Genomic DNA, 17,244 nt, shown 5'->3' on the forward strand with positions numbered 1-17,244 from the left:
TAAAAAAAAAAAAAAAAAAAAAAAAAATAGAATGTCTGTTCCTATCCAATTCTTTCAACAGCAAATGAGAAATGGTCATTTTTAATCAAATAAAAATAGTTTACCACCAACAGGTCTTGGGAATTCATATATAAGAAAATATGAAAAGTAAAGAAATTGTTAAATCTGTGTAAAGCTAAACTGCACTAATTATATAAAATAGTAATGATTCCATATTGAACATTATAATGGACTGTATGTCTGTATTTTCCCCAAATTCATATTTTGAAACCTTAACCACCAATGTAAAAGGTTTTAATATAAATACGTAGGATGTTTTCATAGAGCTGAATATAAAATGAGTAAAAATGTAAGATGTGATGAGGTCATGAAGGTTGGAGCCCTATAGATGAGACTAGAGGCTTCTAAGGCACCGAGGAGTCCAGAGTTCTTTCCTACCACCACGTGAGAAGGAGCAGTCTGCACCCCTCCACACATCCCTCAGCAGAACTTGATTTTGCTGGCAACCTGATCTTGAAATTTTAGCCTTCAGAAATGTGAGAAATAAATCTCTATTGATAACAAGCCACCCAGTGTATAGTGCAGTATTTTGTTTTAGCAGCCTGAGCTAAGATCCACATTAAAAACAAAGATACAGAGTAAATAAAATAGTGCTATGCTATGCTCTATCATACAGGGTAGGGTCTGTAGTATATGCATTTTTCAGTAGCGAAGGAAACAAACTCTAGATAATGTTAACCAAGCATAATAAAAAAAACTTTAAGAATAATAACTTAGGGGAGAAATGGATTTCATAATTTCTAAAATAGTACAGGAGGGAAATGATGAATTGAGAGCATGAAAGAATACATTTGGGAAAAGATTTAGGAAATAAGTACGATTAAAAACAATGCACAAAATAAATGTTAGAGATGGATAGTAATGTATCAGTGATCACAGATGTAGGGATACAAAACTTGTCTTCTTAGATCAATCTTTGGGTCACAAAAATTTAGATTAAAAAAACCCACTTGTATGCTATTTATAAGAGCCACTTATACATAGGGTGTAGACTGAAAGAAAAATATGGCTATATCAGCAAATACTAAACTTACAAAGCTTTTGCACATGTGTTACAACTACATGAATTTTAAGATAAAAAAGGATTATTCCAAATAAAAAGGTTACTTCAAAGTGGAGATGAAAGATCCAATCCTGTTTTCCAAGAAAACAAAACAGCCTCCAACTTGTGATGGTTTGATATTACAATGGTTCAATAGAAACTTCACTTCAGAGTTTGGATTTTGACCTTTTTCAGGGTGGGCTCTTCTCCTGGTGTGGCACAGTAGCAGTGAGGTACAGCTCTCAGGAGAGCTTAGCTGGCCACATGATCATGAGGTTAAACCCCTAGTGCTGTACATTGTCACTGTACAATTGTGTTGTGGAGCTCTGATCTTTGACAGCTTAGGTATGTTAGATGCATTTTTAACTTAGGAAACTGGTGAGTTTGTTGAGACATAACTCCGGGGTAAGTTGTGGAGTCCCTGTACTTTGTAAAATCAAATGATAGAATTATAAGAATGGATATTGGAGTTTACAGTGGTCTATTAACTTTATAGACTTGTCTGACCTTTCTTAGAAAAGTTAGAGATTCAACCCCCTGTTTTATTCCTTAGAAAATTGCCCTCCACTATGTTTACCTGTACACATACAAGATGATTGACAGCAACATTGTTTGTAAGAGGAAAAATTGGGAAAAAACTAAATGTTCATCACTGGTATTCTCGCTGTGGTACATCCATTGAATGCAATACTATACAGTATTAAAAATGAGTGTATGTTTCACAAAATTAATGAGAGGACTAGAAGCTCATAAAGACAATGCTGACCAAAAATGATGTTATAAAAGAACATTTCCATACTTTTAAAAGGCAAAATTATACTGTATCTTGCTTAGGATCCATCATGTGTATCTGGTTAAAAAAAAAAAAAATAGAAAAAGGCAAGAGGTTAATAAATTTGTTCAGGAGAAAGGCTGTCTCTAGGCTGGGGATTTAGCTCAGCGGTTCGGTGGCCTGCCTCACAAGCGCAAGGACCCGAGTTTAATCCCTGGTACCAAAAAAAGAAAGGCTGTCTCTGCAGAGATGGGGAGGTGTTGTTAAGGAAGGCGAGGGGATCAGCAGGTGCCCTGTCCTGGCCTTCCACAGTTCAGCCAGCTGGTGGGCATGCATGTGTCTTGTTACTTACTGCTTTTTAGGTCTGAAAAAATCAGTACCAAGGGGATAATATAAATGTATGTTAGGAAGTTAAAATATACTATCTCAATCTAAAAATATATTTAAAACAATATTTTTAGAGATATATTTGAGGAAAATTTGTTAAAAATTTCTTTGAATGTGCATAAATCTTTTTACTGATGCACTAAGTAGTAACTTGTCTGCCATTTGAACAGAACAATACTAGTCATTTTATTTCACAGTTCAGTACAGGCAGACGAAGTTGGTGTGTTGAATTCCCAGTGGCAAAGATGGCTAAGGAATTCGGACACTTTCAGTCTTCCTTTTCAGAGGTGTCTTTTTCTTAAGAGTCCGAATAACAGTAAAACAAAAGCAAAAGTAATTTTGATTTTTAAAAAATTTACCAGGAAAATGTCTTTGATCATAGAAATTAAAATACATAAATCAAAGTTAAGTTGTAGCTTTTCAAAACTTATCCTAAACTTTGTTAAAAAATTTAATTCTGAAATTTTAATTTCTAAGAATCTCTCTGAGATTATAAACAAATAGCACTATTTAGATGAGGAATTGTCAAACTTTTTTGGTTCAAGATGTCCTCAGTATTCCAGTAAGTTTTTATAGTATTCTGAGGCCAGAAACATGACTAATAGTTCAAGGTAAGTAGTTAGATTAGTCACCCAAAGACCAGTTTTATAAAGTATGATGCCCAGAAAGATATGTAGTGAAATTCCATGTTGCCATTGTGAACAATCTTCAGATAGTCTTCAGTGTCCAAATGTTGATTGCTATTTTCACTGAAAATGTAAAATAGCTCATTTACCCTTGTGATTCTGCTGTGGCATCCCACAGACCTAGACAAAACACCCTCCAGCCTGACATCCACCTTAATAAGGAGGGCTCTGTATTCACTCATCCACTCTCATTGGTCTTTACTCATTGACTGCAGGAGAAGCCATACAAATGCTCAGAGTGCAGCAAAGCCTTCAGCCAGAAGCGGGGCCTGGATGAGCACAAGAGGACTCACACTGGAGAAAAGCCTTTCCAGTGTGATGTGAGTTTGAATTCTCTTTTCTTTCTTTAGTGTCTTGCAGTAACAGGAGTGTGTGTGTGTGTGTGTGTGTGTGTGTGCATGAACATGCTCTTGTGTACTCGTGCACTGTCACACATCCATGTGTGTATTTGGTTTGTAGCATATCCAGTCTATGCTGGATAATGTCTTCCACTGTTTATAGCTTTTGATTGTATAACTGTGTAATCACTTTGTAGTTGTTTTATTCATCACAGTTTACTGACTGCAAATAAGCTCTGATTTTAATGTCATTGAATTGTCTTCCACAGTTTAAATTCACATGATTTAAAACAGCTTTCATATGTCTGCCCAAATCTTTGGTAGTTTAATGAGAGTTAAACCAAAGCTTTGGTTCATCACAGATAGCACTTATTTTGTTAAATCCAAACAGTGGATTTCTAAAATACATTTAAATTTCTTTATGTTAAATAATGCTGTTGAGATTTTTCTGCTCATAACATTTGAAAAGAAATGGAATTAGGTGTTTACATTATTTTTTAAGTTAAAAAGTACTACTGATCTCAGTAAATTTAATCTGAGCTTTGATTAATTTAGGAGAAATTCTCAGCCAAAGGAGCCTTTTAGGAGAGGTTGACAATTGACAGAAAATTGATGCAGGTATTTAGGAAAGCACAAGGATAGTTATTTATGACAGATGAATATCAACAAGAATAAGAAGGAATATTAAAGCTGTAGTGTGTGAGACAGCAGTACAGACTCTCTGTCATGTTGAGAGACGGTCAAGAACATAAATTCATGAATGTGTCCCCGTGGAGAAAGTGTAGGGTAAGCAGTCCCGGTGAAAGGAAGCTCAAGGACACAAGATGTTTTCCTCATCCTTCTGTGAAACTCTGGTGGTGAGGTTAAGACAACAATGAATTAAATTACCTGTGGTCCTGCTCATAAAAATGCCTTTATCAACTGTGCACCTTAAAGAAATACCCACAGTCTAAAGAAATGTGCACATATAGAGCACATTCTCATCTGAACTACAGTCTCAGCTTAATAAATTAAATTAGTTTAATTAAGTACTCCTTTTTGGAAGCATTTTTTATAAAGACAAAAACTAAAGGACTTAATTGTATTCTACACAGACAACCAATAAGGGCCTTAACTTAAGTATAATGATGTATGGACATCTTTATACCATCAGTTAGTATGTCTTTTATCTATGAGGAATATTTTCGTTTAATATTTCCAATTGTGATGTTATTTTTAAACTACTTATAACAAACATGATCTTTTTTATCTACTACTCTCTCATTTACTTCTATGAAATCAGAACTCTCCAGTCGTCACCTGTAGACCAGCCTGGTACAGTAGTAAAGATTCATATTTCTAGGTGTCTCATAAGCTTATCTGAAATGCATCTGGCTCGAAAGAGCCCTAGCTGTCATTGCTTCAAAATCTTGTCCTCAGAGCTTTCTCATTTTTAATCTATTCACTTGACTTCTAATCTCTTCCTTTTAAAGAACACTCAGATCCATTTTCCTCTCTGTTTTTATTCCGGATAGCAGTGCATAGCTCAGACACTCATCCTTTCTTATATACTATTTCCCGTGTCTGTGTCCTCCATTCAGAGTACCTTGCCAAGGTGCTATTTTTTTTGGCGAAAATTATATAACAAAATGAATCATTTAAAAGTGAAGAGTTCAGTGTCATTTAGTACACAGTGTTATACAACCTCCACGTTTTTTTTTATTTGAAAATGCTTTTGTTGCACCAAAATGAACTTCACACTCATTAAACAGTTAATCTTTATTCCTCTAGATCCTGGCAATTATCGATCTACTTTTGTTTTTATGGGTTTGCCTATTCTGGATATTTCATATAGATGAATCATACAATACATGACCTTATTGGCTTATTTTATTTAGTTTATTGTACTCATTTAATCTTTACTGTAGCAGTTATAGTAATTCTTCATTATAGCTGGATGATATGCCATTGTATTTGTATAGAACAATTTGTTTATCCATTCGTGCATCCATAGACACTTGGGTGGTTTCTACCTCTTAAATATTATGAATAGTGCTATAATAAACACGGGTTTATTACATGAAATGAAAGCAGAAAGGAAGTAATGGATCCGAGTGTTCTTTAAAAGGAAGAGATTAGAAGTCCAGTGAATAGATTAAAAATGAGAAAGCTCTGAGGACAAGATTTTGAAGCAATGACAGCTAGTGCTCTTTTGAGCAAGATACATTTCCGGGAAGCTTATGAGACACCTAGAAATATGAATCTTTACTACTGTACCAGGATGGTCTACAGATGATGACTGGACAGTTCAAGAATGTGGGTGAGTACCCATTTTCCATTCTTAGGGTATATACCTTGGAATGGAACTGCTGAATCACACAGATTGTTTTAATTTTTGAGGAGCCTCCATCCGTACTGTTTTCCACAGGAGCCAAACCATTTTACTTTTCCACTGACAATATGTGAGAATTTCAGTCTGTGCGCATCCTTGCCAACGTTTTTTTCATTTGTTTGTTTGATTAACTATAACTGTCTCATTGGGAGTGTGTATCTCATTGTGGTTTTGAGTTGCATTCTGGTAAAGACTAATGACACTGAGCATTTTTCCCTGTGCTTCTTGTTCATTTTATGTCTTCCCTGAAGAAATGTCTGTCAAGTCCTTGCAAGTTTCAGAATTATTTTGTATTTTGTTGCATTTGCCGCTGTGCCTCTCTTAACACAAATTTAATATTACAGATACCTCTCCCTACACTTCAGTACAAAACAATATGTTCTTTGCAATTGTATTCCTAACTGAAACGATAGACACATTGTATGCAGTAGGTATTTGTTAACTGAAGATACTTACATAAAACTTTAATTACCATATATCAAGGTATTTTCTATTAAATATCTTGTTTCATTTATACTTTAAAACAACTTTTTATAAATCTCTGGACTAGTAAAATAGTAAAAAAAAAGATTTTCCCAGTCTTTGGCATCTGAATTAATGCTGTCAGTAAAGGAGAGAGTTGTCTAAGATTTCAAGTGGGAAGAAAGGAAAAGAAACATCCCTGTTGTGACACATGAATTCATTTTTGCTCTCCCCTATTTTTAAAGTGAATGATTTATCCAGACCATCATTTATGGCTGATTTATCCAGACCATCATTTGTGGTCTTTTAATGACTACACTTAAGATCATGAACATAAAACTTTTAATTTCTAGGTAGCCAGCTTCTCAGCTGTGACTTGAGGTACTGTACTATACTGTGCTGATATTTAATCCCCCATTCTGGTTTTCACACAACAGTCTATTGGATTGTTTCCATCTTATCCCCAGTGCAGAGCTTCTAGGACTTTCTTCATTTACAGCCATTATCAGTGGTTTCAGCATCTTGTTCAGCTTCCTTTCCATCATCTCCATCTTGCTCTTGCTATAATTTCCCATGGTGATTGTGTAAATGGACTTAAACAGTGTATCCTCCACCATACTACACTGGTGAGCTGAACTAAGAACTTACCTTATATTTTAAAAGTCATTTTTAGTTTTTCAAATAGTGTTAGCCAGATGAATGGGAAAAGTAAGATGAGCTCACATCTCTGCTTGCAGTGAAAGTTTTTACTAGCACTTGGCCCTTTGGAGGTGGTGTTGGGCTGTGAGCTTTTGGGTTATAAAATAATTGCTTTTTAACAAAGGAAGATGAGAACAGTCTCCAGTTTCCCAGTTGATGTCAAGTAGTATTTATCTGTTGACATTTCCTCACCTACCTTCCTTCCTTCCTTCCTTTCTTTTTGTTTTTGTTTTTGTTTTTTGAGATAGGGTCTCACTATGTAGCTGAGACTGACCTGGAACTCACTATGTAGTCCAGGCTGGTCTCGAATTCACAGCGATCCTCCTGCCTCAGCCTCCTGAGTGCTAGGATTACAGGAGTTCTCCACCACACCTGGCTCTTCCTTCCTTCCTTCCTTCCTTCCTTTTCTATCTTTCTTTCACCCATTAAGTTTATTGGTACATTTAACACAAACAATACAGTTACATGTATTATTGGGATCTTGTACCTTTACATGATATGTCTTGGTTCTTATTTTTTCTCTATACCCTAACCCTCCCTTCACCCCCTTCACCCTTCCCTATTTACAAAGACTTTATTTCCATTTTGTTAATATTTTTTCCTGTCCCTTATTTCCTTTCCTGTCCCCTTCCTACTTCAACTTTAACCATTTTCTTCCTATTTCATGCTATGAATTATACCATTTGAATGCTACACTTTTAGTTTTTCACATCAGAGAAACTATTTGGTATTTACTCAAGTCTGTCCTATTTATTTCACTTAAGAGTATAGCCTCAATGTGTATCCATTTAACTATAAAGGTCTCTAGTTTCTTATTCTTTATGGCTGAGTAGTACTCCACATTATAGGAAAACCACATCTTCTCTGGTCTCCAGCTGATGGGCGTTTGGGTTGTTTCCAAGTTTTAGCTATTACAAACTGTGCCTCTATAAACATGGGTGTGCATACATCACTGTGATATGATTCTTTTAATTCTTTTGTAAAGATATCCAGCAGAGGGATAGTTAGATCCTCTGGTCCTAGTTCTTTGAGGTATCTTCATGTTGATTTCCATAGTGACTGCACCAGTCGGAACTCCCACCAACAGTGGAAAAGGTTTCCTTTCTCCCCACAACCCCACCAACATTTGGTATTGGTTGATTCATTGATAGCAGCCATTCTTTCCAGGCTGAGGTGGAATCTCAGTGTTGTTTTCATCTGCATCTCTTGAATGACCAGTGATGTTGAACATTTTTTCATATATTTATTTGCTGCTTTTACTTGTTTGCCTGAGAAATGTCTGTTCATTTTAGATGCCCATTTTTGAATCAGGTCTTTGTGTTTGGGGGGGTCTGTTTTTTTGTTTTTTTTTTTTTGTTCTTTATGTATTCTAGATAGTAGTCCTTTATCTGAGGAGTAGCTGGTAAATTTTTTCCCATATTGTAAGTTGTCTTTCAGCTCTGTTGGTGGTTTCTCTTGCACTGCAAAATCTTTTTTTTGGCAGGGGCAGTTTGGGAGAGAGTCTCACTATGTAGTTGAGACTGACCTGGAGCTCACTAGGTAGCCCAGGCTGGTCTCGAACTCACAGTGATCATCCTGCCTCAGCCTCTTGAGTGCTGGGATTACAAGCATGCACCACTATGCCCAGCTGCAAACACTTTTTAATACAATGAGATCCCAGTTGTTGATTCTTTATGCAAGTTCTCATGCTGATGAGGATTTGTTCATAAACTCTTTTCCTATGCCAATGTCTTCCAGAGTTCTACCTTATTTATTTTATCGTAAATTTAGTGTTTCTGTTTTGATACTTAGATCTTTAATCCACTTGTATTTTAGTTTAGTGCATGGTAAAAGATAGTGATCTAGTTTTAATCTTTGGCAAGTCCAAAGCCAGCTTTTCCAACATCATTTATTAAAGAGGCTATCTTTCCTCTACTGAGGATGGTTGGCTCCTTTGTCAAAGATGAGGTACCTGAGTATGTCTGGTGTTGTTTCTGCATCTTCTAATCTATTCCATTGATACTGTTTCTTTGCAAATACCATACTGTGTTTTTATCACAGTGGCTTTAAGGTATAGTTTCATGTTGCGATTGTGATATCCCCTGCTATGTCTCTGTTGCCTAGGATGGATTTTGCTATTCTAGGTCTGTCTGGTTCCAAATAAATTTTTGGATTGTTTTTTCAAGTTCTGTGAAATATACTATTGGGATTTCAATAGGGATTGCATTGACCCAGCATAGCAGTTTTGGAAATATGGCCATTTTCACTATGTTGATTCTTCCTACCCAGGAGCAAGGGATGTCTTTTCATTTTCTTATATCCTCTTCTATCTCTTTTTTAAGAGTGCTGTAGTTTTCAGGGTAGAGGTCTTTTGTCTCCTTCCTTAGATTGATTCCTTGATATTTTTTGGGGGAGTGTTATTATGAAAGGGATTGTTTTATTTGTGTACAAGAAGGCTTTTGATTTTTTAGTGTTGAGTTTGTATCCAGCTACACTACCGAGTCTGTCAACTAAGTCTAGAAGTGTTTTGGCCAAGTTTTGAGGCCTTCTATATTGATCATATCATCAGCAAATAGTGACAGTTTTAACTTCTTCCTGTCCTACCTTTATTCCTCTTATTTCCTTCTCTTGTCAAATTCCTATGGCTAATGTTTCTAGAACTATATTGAACAGGAGTGGTGATGGTGGATAGCCTTGTCTTGTTCCTAATTTTGGCATGAAGGTTTTCAGTTTTTGGCCATTTAGTATAATGTTGGCTGTTGGTTTTTCATAGATAGCCTTTATCAGGTTGAGATAGACAGTCTATTCTAGTTGTCCGTAAGAATTTTATCATGAATGGTTATTGAATTTTGTCATATGATTTTTCTGCATCTAGTGAGATGATCATATGTTTTTTGTCCTTGACTCTGTTAATATAATGTATTACATTTACAGATTTATGTATGTTGAACCATCCTTGCATTCTTAGAATAAATCTGACTTTGTCAGGGTGTATGATCTTGATGATCTTCTGTATTATGTTGGCCAGTATCTCATTGAGGATTTTTGTATCTATGTTCATTAGGGAGATAGGCCTGTAGTTCTCTTTTTTGATTGGGTCTTTCCCGGGTTTTGGAATCATAGTAATACTTGCTTCCAGGAATGAATTTGGAAGTATTGCTTCCCTTTCAATTTCATTGAAAAGTTTAGAAAGTAGTGTCAGTAGATCTTCTCTAAATGTCTTATAGAATTAAGCAGTAAAGCCATCAGGACCTAGGCTTTTCTTTGTTTGCAATGTTTTAATTACATTTTGAATTTCACTGATCATAATTGGCGTGTTTAGACTTTTTGTATCTTCTTCATTCAACTTTGGAAGTTCATATGTATCTGGGAATCTGTCCATTCCTTCTGTATTTTCCATTTTATTAGAGTACAGGTTTTCAAAGTAGGTATTGACAATCCTGTGGATTTCTGCTGGATCTGTTGTGACTTCACCGTTTTCTTTCCTTATTGCATGAATCTGAGCCTTTTCTTTCCCTTTTTTTTATAGGGTTGGCTAAGGATTTATTGATTTCATACATTCTTTTGCAAAACCAACTCTTCAATTCATTCTTTTTTTGTATAGTTCTATTAATCTCTATCACATTAATTTCTCCTCTAATCTTTATAATTTCTTCCCTTGTATGAGCTTTGGGCTTTACTTGCTCTTATTTTTCTAGGAACTTAAAGTTCAGCATTAGGTTGTTTATTTGAGCTCGCTCTGTTTTCCTAGTATGGGCATTTACTTCTATGAATTTCCCTTGTAGAACTGATTTCATTGTGTCCCATAGATTTTCCTGTATGTTATATTGACATTGTCATTTAATTGTAAAAACTCTCTAATTTCTTAAATTTCCTGTGACCCAATGGTTTTAAAGCAAGGTGTTATTTAATTTCCATCTGTTTGTGAAGTTCTTGTATTTTCTTATGCTATTGATTTCCAGTTTAATTGCACTGTAGTCTGAATATTTACAGGGGATAACTTCAATTCCTTTGCATTTACCTAAATGTCTTCTATGAGCTAGCATTTTGGAGAATGACCCATGTGCAGCTAAAAAGATTGTATATTCTGATTTTTTGGAGTGGAACACTCTGTAGACATCTACTAAGTCCATTTGTCCTAAGACTTGGTTCAGTTCTATTATTTTGTTGTTGATTTTTTGTCTAAATGATCTATTTATGTCAGTGACATATAGAGGTCCCCCACCACAATTGTATTAGTGCTTATTTCATTTTTCATATCCATTCATATTTGTTTTGTATAGATGGATGCATTAGTTTTTGGTGCATATATATTCTTTTTTTTCTTTTTTCTTTTTTTTTTTTTGATACTGGGGATTGAACTCGGGTCCTTGCACTTGCAAGGCAGGCCACCAAACCACTGAGCTAAATCCCCGGTGGTGCATATATATTTTTGATTGTCATTTGTTCCCTTGTATTATTCCCTTTACAAGGATGTAGTGGCTTTCTTTCTCTGTCTTAAGTAGTTTTGAAATAATAGTTTGAAATCTATTCTGTCTGCAAATAAGATTGCTACCCCTGCTTTTTTTCTGGAATCTTGTCACATGGAAAACTATTTTCCATCCTTTTACTGTCAGACTATGAATTTCTTCGTGAATTAAGTGGGTTTCTTGTATACAGCATATACTTGGATTTTGCTTCTTAATCCATTCTGCCAGTTGGTTTCTTTTGATTGGTGAATTGAGGCCATTAACATTGATGGTTATAACTGTTATATGTTGCCTTTTCATTGTCATGTTATTTTCCTGTTATGGTTCTTTAATATTTTATTTTTCCCTATCTCTTTAGTTTCTTGCCTTGCCTGGTATATTTGTTCTGTTAGCCCTTACAGAGTTTTGGCCTTCCTTTTATTTTTTCAAGATATTGTTTAGAAGTATTTGGAGCACCAGTTTAGTGTTCATGAAATTTCTCAGGTGTTCTTTGTCATGGAAGTATCTTATTTCCCCATCCATTTTGAAAGATAGTTTTGCAGGATACATCAGTCTAGGTTGGAGGTTGTTTTCTTTTAGGTCTTGAAATACCTCACTTCAGGCTCTCCTTGACTTGAGACTTTGTGTTGAAAAGTCTGCTGTGATTCTGATGGTCTTTCCTTTGCATGTGATTTGTTTCTTTTTTCTAACTGCTTGTAGTATTTTGTTCTTCTGTTGGGCTTCTGGGATCTTGATTATTATATGTCTAGGTGTATACTTTTTTATCATGGCTATTTGGAGTCCTGTATGCCTCACTTATCTATATGTCAAATTCTTCCCCTTTGTTTGGGAAGTTTTCTGTCATTACTTCTGTGAACAGGTTTTTTTTTTTAATGTCATTTGTACTTTTTCCTGCTATTTCGTGGATTCCTATCAGTCTTATATTATTCTTCTTCACATCATCTAAGAGTTGTTGGATTGATTTCTCATGATCCCTTTCTTTTTGTGATCACTGACTGCAGTCCTATCTTCTATATCTGAAATTCTATCTTCACATACATTCATTCTGTTGCAAATGCTTTCTATAGAGTTTTTAATCTCCTGGATATCTGTTTGAATCTATTTCATGGACTCCATTTCTTTCTTATGTTGGGCATTCAAGGTTTCCATTTCTTTCCTATGCTGGGCATTCATGCTTTCCATCATGGTCCTGAGCTCTTTTTTTTTTTTTAATCTGTTTCTATTCTATAGTCTCTAATCATGTTTTTCATTCTTCTCACCACCTTTGTGGTTATTTGGGAGATTGTTTGTGTTTTGAATCTTTCTAGGGCCTCATTTGTTTGCTTGTTTATCTGTTTGTTTTACTTCCTGTGCTATTGGTTCAGGATGTCCAGATGGTTGACTGTCAGACTTTTCCACCTCATTTCCCCCAGAGCTTCCCTTTGGTGAAGTGGAAGTCTGTGTTTGTGTCTTGTTTAAATGTCTTCTCATTTCTATTTTTTTTGTTGGTATTGTCCTTGGTTTAATTCCTGGGTTAATACTTCGTTCTTCCAGATATATCTGGTCTTTAGGTTTTGAGTCTCTAATGACTCTGAGAAAATCTCATTTTCATTATAGCAGGGAGGACAACTGATTAGATCAATCACAACACCTTAGCCCAAATGATACAATCAGCAATACAATAGCATCAAGCACAGCTTAGAAAATGACAATTTGTGGTAGTTATTAATCTGTCTCTTTTAACTGTGTGAATTAAATCAAAATCGAGGACCAGTCCCAAATATGTTTATAGTGAATAAACTCTTTAACATAGCAACTTTAGCTTTCAGGATGGGGATTAAGAAGGAGCTGGGGAGGGAGGGATAGAGAAAGGTTAAAAGTGAGGTCAGAGAACCCAGAAAGATCACACAAACACTAAGAAGCTACTGAAGAGAAGAGGAGAAGACAGAGCAAAATATACAGAAGAACAGAACAAATTAACAGCAATATGGAGGCTAGAGTCTATAATCACTTTTTTATAAAACTAATGGCAGTTGAGGGAAGGAAAAGGAAGAGAAAGAAAATAAATTCAAATTAGGATAAGAAGAGGAACAAAAAGGAGAGAAATGAAGATCAAGTTAGGAGAGAGTGTGTATGTGAGAGAGAGAGAGAAAGATAAGGAAAAGAAGATAAAAAAGGAAAATTTTGAGAAAAATGATAGATACAATTTTTTAAATGATTAAAGTTAATTGAAAAATATTACTTTGAAAATAAAAAATACAAATAGAAATAGAGGGCCTCCTTCAGGGTATGCCTCTGTTGACACAATAGACAGTGTGGAAGCAGTGTGCAGATCTAAGTTACTCAGTCTCAGCAAATCAGCCGCTGTCCCCTGAGGTTCAGGCTGATTTCTGGCTGCAAGGCCCAAGGTAAGATCTCTGACCTCCTGCTGGGTTGAACTCTGCAAGGTTCTACTGCAGGTTCCAGCTATCTTTCCCCTGAAGTTAGACCAGGTTCCTATGTGAGATGCTGGTCCCTCTGACTTATGAACTATGGTGGTGTGGTGTACCTTTATCGCAGAGATTTTCTTCACTTTTCCGGTGGGCTTCAGTTTTCATTTAGAAGCCTCAGAGATGCCCTCTTTCTCTTGTTCATGTGAGGCAGGGGGAACGGACACTGCTGTGTTGGTGCCTGCGTGGGTGGGTTCCTCTGCTGCACTGGGATGAAGGGGCGGGTCTACCAGAGGGTGACATTTATTTCTGCAATATTTTTATCCTCTGTATTTCAACATTGTAGTCTAAATTTCAGTAATCTTGTTATTGTTTTCTCCCATTTACATTTCTTTACTTTAAATATTTTTTAAAGTATCTTTTTAACAGCTGAAAAGTGTTTCTTCACCTGGTTATATGAGTATATATTTTAACTTTGGGAAAGTCATTTGTAGCATTTCAACTTTATAAGTAATTCTGTAGAAGCATTCTGTATATAAATCTTTCATAGGAGATGTTCTATAAGTGGTACTCCTGGTTCTTTGAAGGATGCTGTCTCTTTCTGTTCAAACTGTTTTTGAGGAAGCATGACTACCAGTTATATATATCATGTCAGTATCATTTTATACACTTCTATCCACAGTCTAACTCTCATTTTTTAAATTATGTGTTTGTTACTTTTTGGAAGTGTATATCTTAAGTACAGTATATGTTTGCATCTTGCTTTTTTTCTTCTAGTTTCATAGTCTTCCCTTTTAGTAAGGATAGTTAATACTTTTATATCAGTTATCAAAGTTTATGTATTTTATAGTCATCATGGTTTGTTATAGTCTATTCCTAATTATAATTACCAAAATTATACTTATGACCTATTCCAAAAGAAATATGTCATTTCCTGAGATTAATTGGCTGATTTATGTTTACTCTGGGAAATTATTCTATTTGCTTGCAAAGCACTTGGACATTCTAAGGCACTGCCATTCTTTAGAATAACTGCTTTCTTTCAAAATCACACTCACAGTAGTTTTTGATTCTTTATTATTAACATCAGTTTATTCTTTCCAATCTGCTGATGATACTTTTTTGCTGGAAAAGATGGAGAAAAATTATTCACTAAAATGCATTGAGTCTGCAATCTCACCAGTTTTCCTAGATGATATTTTCTTACAATCCTGTGAGATAACCACTATTATTGTCATTTTATGGGTAAGGGAAGTGAAGTTAAAAGGGTTAATTTGTTCCTTTTAACTTACTTATTAAGATATAGAATTCAAACCTTAATTGGTTCAATAGATAACAGTAAAATGTATGTGTGAGTAAAATGTAATAGAGATCTTTTCCTTCATGGAACTCTGAGGCTCCAGTGACTTACTAGAGGCACAATAAACAATAAAGTAAAAATAAATAAATTAACTATGCTGTGGGTCAGAAGGTGACAAGTGTTCTGTAAAAAATAAATTTGAGCAGAGAAAAAGGTATCCAGAGAGGGTGGCATGTCTCAGTTTTAAATTGGGATGTAAGACAAGCTTCCTTGGAAGATGATCTGACTTAAAAGCTTGTATTCTTTCTGCCACACTACGCTGCTACTTACATGTAAGCTGAAATATTTTATTATTGGATTAGTCCCCCTTCTTATCAATTAGAACTTCATGCTTTTGAATTTCTTGTTGCTGTAAAGGCAAGTCCTTCTTCCTCCAAAAATAATGCACAATTTTTATTTGGTATACTATTTTTGCAAACCTCACCTCATTCAGAACTCCAGCTTTCTTTACAGCAGTTTTACAAGCAATTTCCATTCTCATTATATTCATTATGCTTTTCATGGTGTTTTCACATTAGTTAAATGTGTCTTTTAGAATGGATATACTTTTGAAGATATTTATGTAAATGGAATTTTTGTGCATGACATCAAGCTTTGAATTTCATTTATTTTTATAACTTAAGTAATTATGCCTTACATGTTCTGTGCTAACTTAATGTTTTTAATTAGCAGATTGTGCGTTGAACCAGGTGGCAGTGTGGCAGAGCTTATATGAAGTAAACTTGTTACATTCCTTAGTTAAACAAAACAAAGTGTATAATAAACAAAAAATGGAATAGTGTGTAGTAAATGTCCTCTTACTGTGCCTGAAGCAACATTATCCATCAGCATCACAAATGGGACTAATGTGAAGGGATCACTGGTGAGATGTCTTAGGCCATTTATGCCATAGAAAGAAGCATTTCACTTCAGAGGTTTACCTTGCAGTGTGTACTTCATCGATCGTGTGGAAGGTATTTGTAAGAAGCTGCTTCTCTAGAGATGCTGCAGGGAAGGGAGGGTGACTGGGGAGTAAAGGGTACAATTAAATGCAGAAAGTAACTTGGAACTTTAATTAATTTCTTTACCCATTCTTGTGGATGTTAAATTTCATTTATTCCAAGATCAACCATTTTTTAGACCTATTAATACAAACATGACAGCAGAACTTTGGATAATGTATATTAATCTAAATAAGTTGGTATATCTTCAGGTTTTTCAGTGTAATATGGTTAGTATCTTTGGATCTTTTCTAGGTTTGTGACTTGGCTTTTAGCCTGAAGAAAATGCTGATCCGACACAAGATGACTCATAATCCCAATCGTCCACTGGCAGAATGCCAGTTTTGCCATAAGAAGTTTACAAGGAATGACTACCTCAAAGTGCATATGGACAATATCCATGGTGTAGCTGACAGCTAATGGTAGCTGTAAAGGACTTTAACCATTCACAAGGGCTCCTAATATGAATCCCAGCTTTTTCTCACCTGATCAACATAACAGAAATAGCCAAAAGTAACTTACTGATCTCAAAGTCTTATTTGCTTACTTTTGGTGTTTATAAGTGAAGAGAGAGAGAGAGAGAAGAGAGAGAGAGAGAGAATATCTTACTTTTACCAAGAAATAGTACAGATGGGAAAAAAAAGTCTATAGCTTTGCAAAATACTACTTGTGTTCTATCTTATAAAAATGGAGAAGGGAGTCATTGCTCTCTTGGCTATCTCACTGCAATGAAGTTTATTGACACATTTCTTCATTAGGCCTTATTTTATTGTAATTTTTCGTATGTGTATATATCTTCTGTATGTGTGTGTATGTATATGCACACTTTCAAGTGCTGATTATTGCAACTGGTTATTACTAACTTAAATAGAAGTTAAGATATCCAGCTATTTCTTTACAAGTAAGAGTAAGAGTAAAATTTTCACAATCTCAAGCATGATAGCATGATAAATACTTGCTATTTTATGAAACAAACCAAGAGTTTCTTTTATTTAATAGTTCAATACAACAAATATGTTTAAAATAGAGATATTTAAGAATTAAAGCAACTATTAAAATATTCTTCATTTTAGAGAATTCTCAGAAATCATTATTTTATTCATTCCCATGCAGATATTCATGGTCTAGAATACTTTTTTAAGATGTATACAAAAATAAGTATAACATTTAAATATCCATCAAAGTGTCCCTCTTGAGTTTATACTGGTTCTCTTTAGAAATTAACAATATA

The 17,244-nt window shown here is 35.0% G+C and overlaps 1 protein-coding gene across 3 annotated transcripts in view; it reads left to right on the plus strand.

Moving 5' to 3' along the window:
- Positions 1-17,017, plus strand: part of Prdm5 (PR/SET domain 5) — a 193,904-nt gene extending 176,887 nt beyond the window's left edge. For all 3 annotated transcript variants that reach the window (XM_033760015.1, XM_010610928.2, XM_033760016.1), the window contains 2 exons: positions 3,163-3,267; positions 16,269-17,017. In XM_033760015.1, coding sequence (XP_033615906.1) covers positions 3,163-3,267; positions 16,269-16,433 — 270 coding nt within the window. In that variant the 3' untranslated portion in view covers positions 16,434-17,017. The remainder of the gene's footprint in view (positions 1-3,162; positions 3,268-16,268) is intronic.
- The last annotated feature ends 227 nt before the right edge of the window (positions 17,018-17,244 follow it).

This window comes from Fukomys damarensis, unplaced genomic scaffold (genome assembly GCF_012274545.1).
Source record: "Fukomys damarensis isolate Sample0158 unplaced genomic scaffold, DMR_v1.0_HiC HiC_scaffold_38, whole genome shotgun sequence".
NCBI classification, from domain to species: Eukaryota; Metazoa; Chordata; class Mammalia; order Rodentia; family Bathyergidae; genus Fukomys; species Fukomys damarensis.